The sequence below is a fragment of the Bidens hawaiensis genome, unplaced genomic scaffold, assembly GCF_021521415.1.
Source record: "Bidens hawaiensis isolate Kalapana, Puna unplaced genomic scaffold, B.hawaiensis_p1.1 tig00046253_1, whole genome shotgun sequence".
Lineage (NCBI taxonomy): Eukaryota > Viridiplantae > Streptophyta > Magnoliopsida > Asterales > Asteraceae > Bidens > Bidens hawaiensis.
This window is the reverse complement of record NW_027498263.1, coordinates 128,205-129,831: the sequence shown is the minus strand read 5'-3', so window position 1 is coordinate 129,831 and position 1,627 is coordinate 128,205. Positions and strand designations below refer to the sequence as shown.

General features: G+C 43.0%; 1 protein-coding gene across 1 annotated transcript; it reads left to right on the top strand.

Annotated features, from left to right (window-relative positions):
• Nucleotides 1-1,312: 1,312 nt before the first annotated feature.
• On the top strand, nucleotides 1,313-1,627 carry LOC143596347 (uncharacterized). The gene has a single exon (XM_077075142.1). It carries the CDS (start codon nucleotides 1,313-1,315, stop codon nucleotides 1,625-1,627), a length of 315 nt encoding a protein of 104 aa, XP_076931257.1.

The following is a 1,627-nucleotide window of genomic DNA, read 5'->3' as shown; positions in this document are numbered from 1 at the left end:
TCTCGTTGAACTTGTCTCGACTAGATGGGGATTCGAATCGGATGTGGGAATCTATGGAGACAAAGATTACTCAAGTGGGGAAGGAGACTCATGGGGTTACAACAGGAAAGAAAGGTGGGCATAATGAGTCTTGGTGGTGTAATGAGGTTGTGTAAGACAAGATAAAGGAAAAACAAGAATGTTTTAGAGAATTTATGAGGTGCACGAATGATGAGGAGCGCATGGGATTGAGGGAGACTTACAAAAAGGACAGAGGAGAGAAGAAGAAAGCTGTGGTGGAAGCAAAGAGCACAACCTATAAACGGATGCATGAATGCTTACAAACAAAAGAGGAGGGAACATGATATGTTTAAGGTTGCCAAAGCCAGGGAGCGTAGAAGGCGAGATCTAGGGGCTGTGAAGTTTATAAAGGGTGTGGATGAGCGGGTAATTGTTAAGGAGAAAGACACAAGTTAAGATGGCAAAATTATATCGCAACCTTTTCAACAATGAAAGGGCTTACCAAGAATAAAACGACAACACACCATACAATGACAACAACGGAATAACTACTACTATCAACGTATCACACAGGAAGAGATGAGGACTTTACTTAGGAGGATGGGAAGGGCTAAGGCAATTGGGCCAGATAACATACCCATTGAGGTGTGGAAATGTCTGGGAGAGGAAGGAGTCACGTGGCTAACTAGATTGTTCAATGTTATTTTCAAATCCGGTAATGTGCCAGATCATGGAGGAGCAGCTTCGTAGTCCCTATCTATAAGAAAAAAAGGAGATACCAGTGTTGTGGGAACTACATAGGTATCGAGGTACTAAGCCATACTATGATCTATGGGAGAGAGTTATTGATATAAGTGTTAGACGGGAAACTCAAGTCACGGTTAACCAATTTGGTTTCATGCCGAGGCGGTCTACTACAGAGGCACTACGCATCCTTAAAAAAACTGATGGAAAAGTATAGGGAGAAGAAACGTGATCTTCATATGGTGTTTACTGTTTATAGACCTAGAAAATGCGTACGATAGTGTGCCATGCCGAATACTTTGGGAGAGCCTAAAAGATAGAGGGGTTTCGGGGAAATAGATAAAGATAATCAAGGATATGTATGCCAAACTGAAACTAGTGTTTGTGCCCCCATAGGGGATACCGATTTCTTCCCCGTAGAGGTAGGCCTTCATCAGGGGTAAGTGTTGAGCCGATTTCTTTTTGCAGTAGTCTTAGACGAGTTATCAAAGTCGATTCAAGAGCTAGTTTTGTGGTGCATGATGTAGACGATATTGTGTTAGTTGGTGAGAGAAAACTAGATCTGAACATGAGGCTAGAGGAATGGCGAGCTGCTTTAAAGATGAAAGGCTTAAGGATTTGTCGTGCAAAGACAGTGTATCTCCACTGTGACTTTGTTGGGGTAATCAACGATGAGGAACTGCAGATCACCATTGAAGGCCAAGTGGTGCTGCAGGTAATGAAGTTCAAGTACCTAGGTTTGTTTGTCCCGAGCGATGAGGATATAGATAGCGATATGGCCCACCGCTTGCAAGTAGGATGGTGTAGATGGAGAGCAGCTACAGGAATTTTATGCGACAGAAGACTTCCAGCTAAACTAAAGGAAGATTTTGCAGGGTTGTAG

Excerpts from the sequence above, each read along its gene's own strand:
- LOC143596347 (XM_077075142.1), top strand. The coding sequence starts at position 1,313 with ATGAGGCTAGAGGAATGGCGAGCTGCTTTAAAGATGAAAGGCTTAAGG.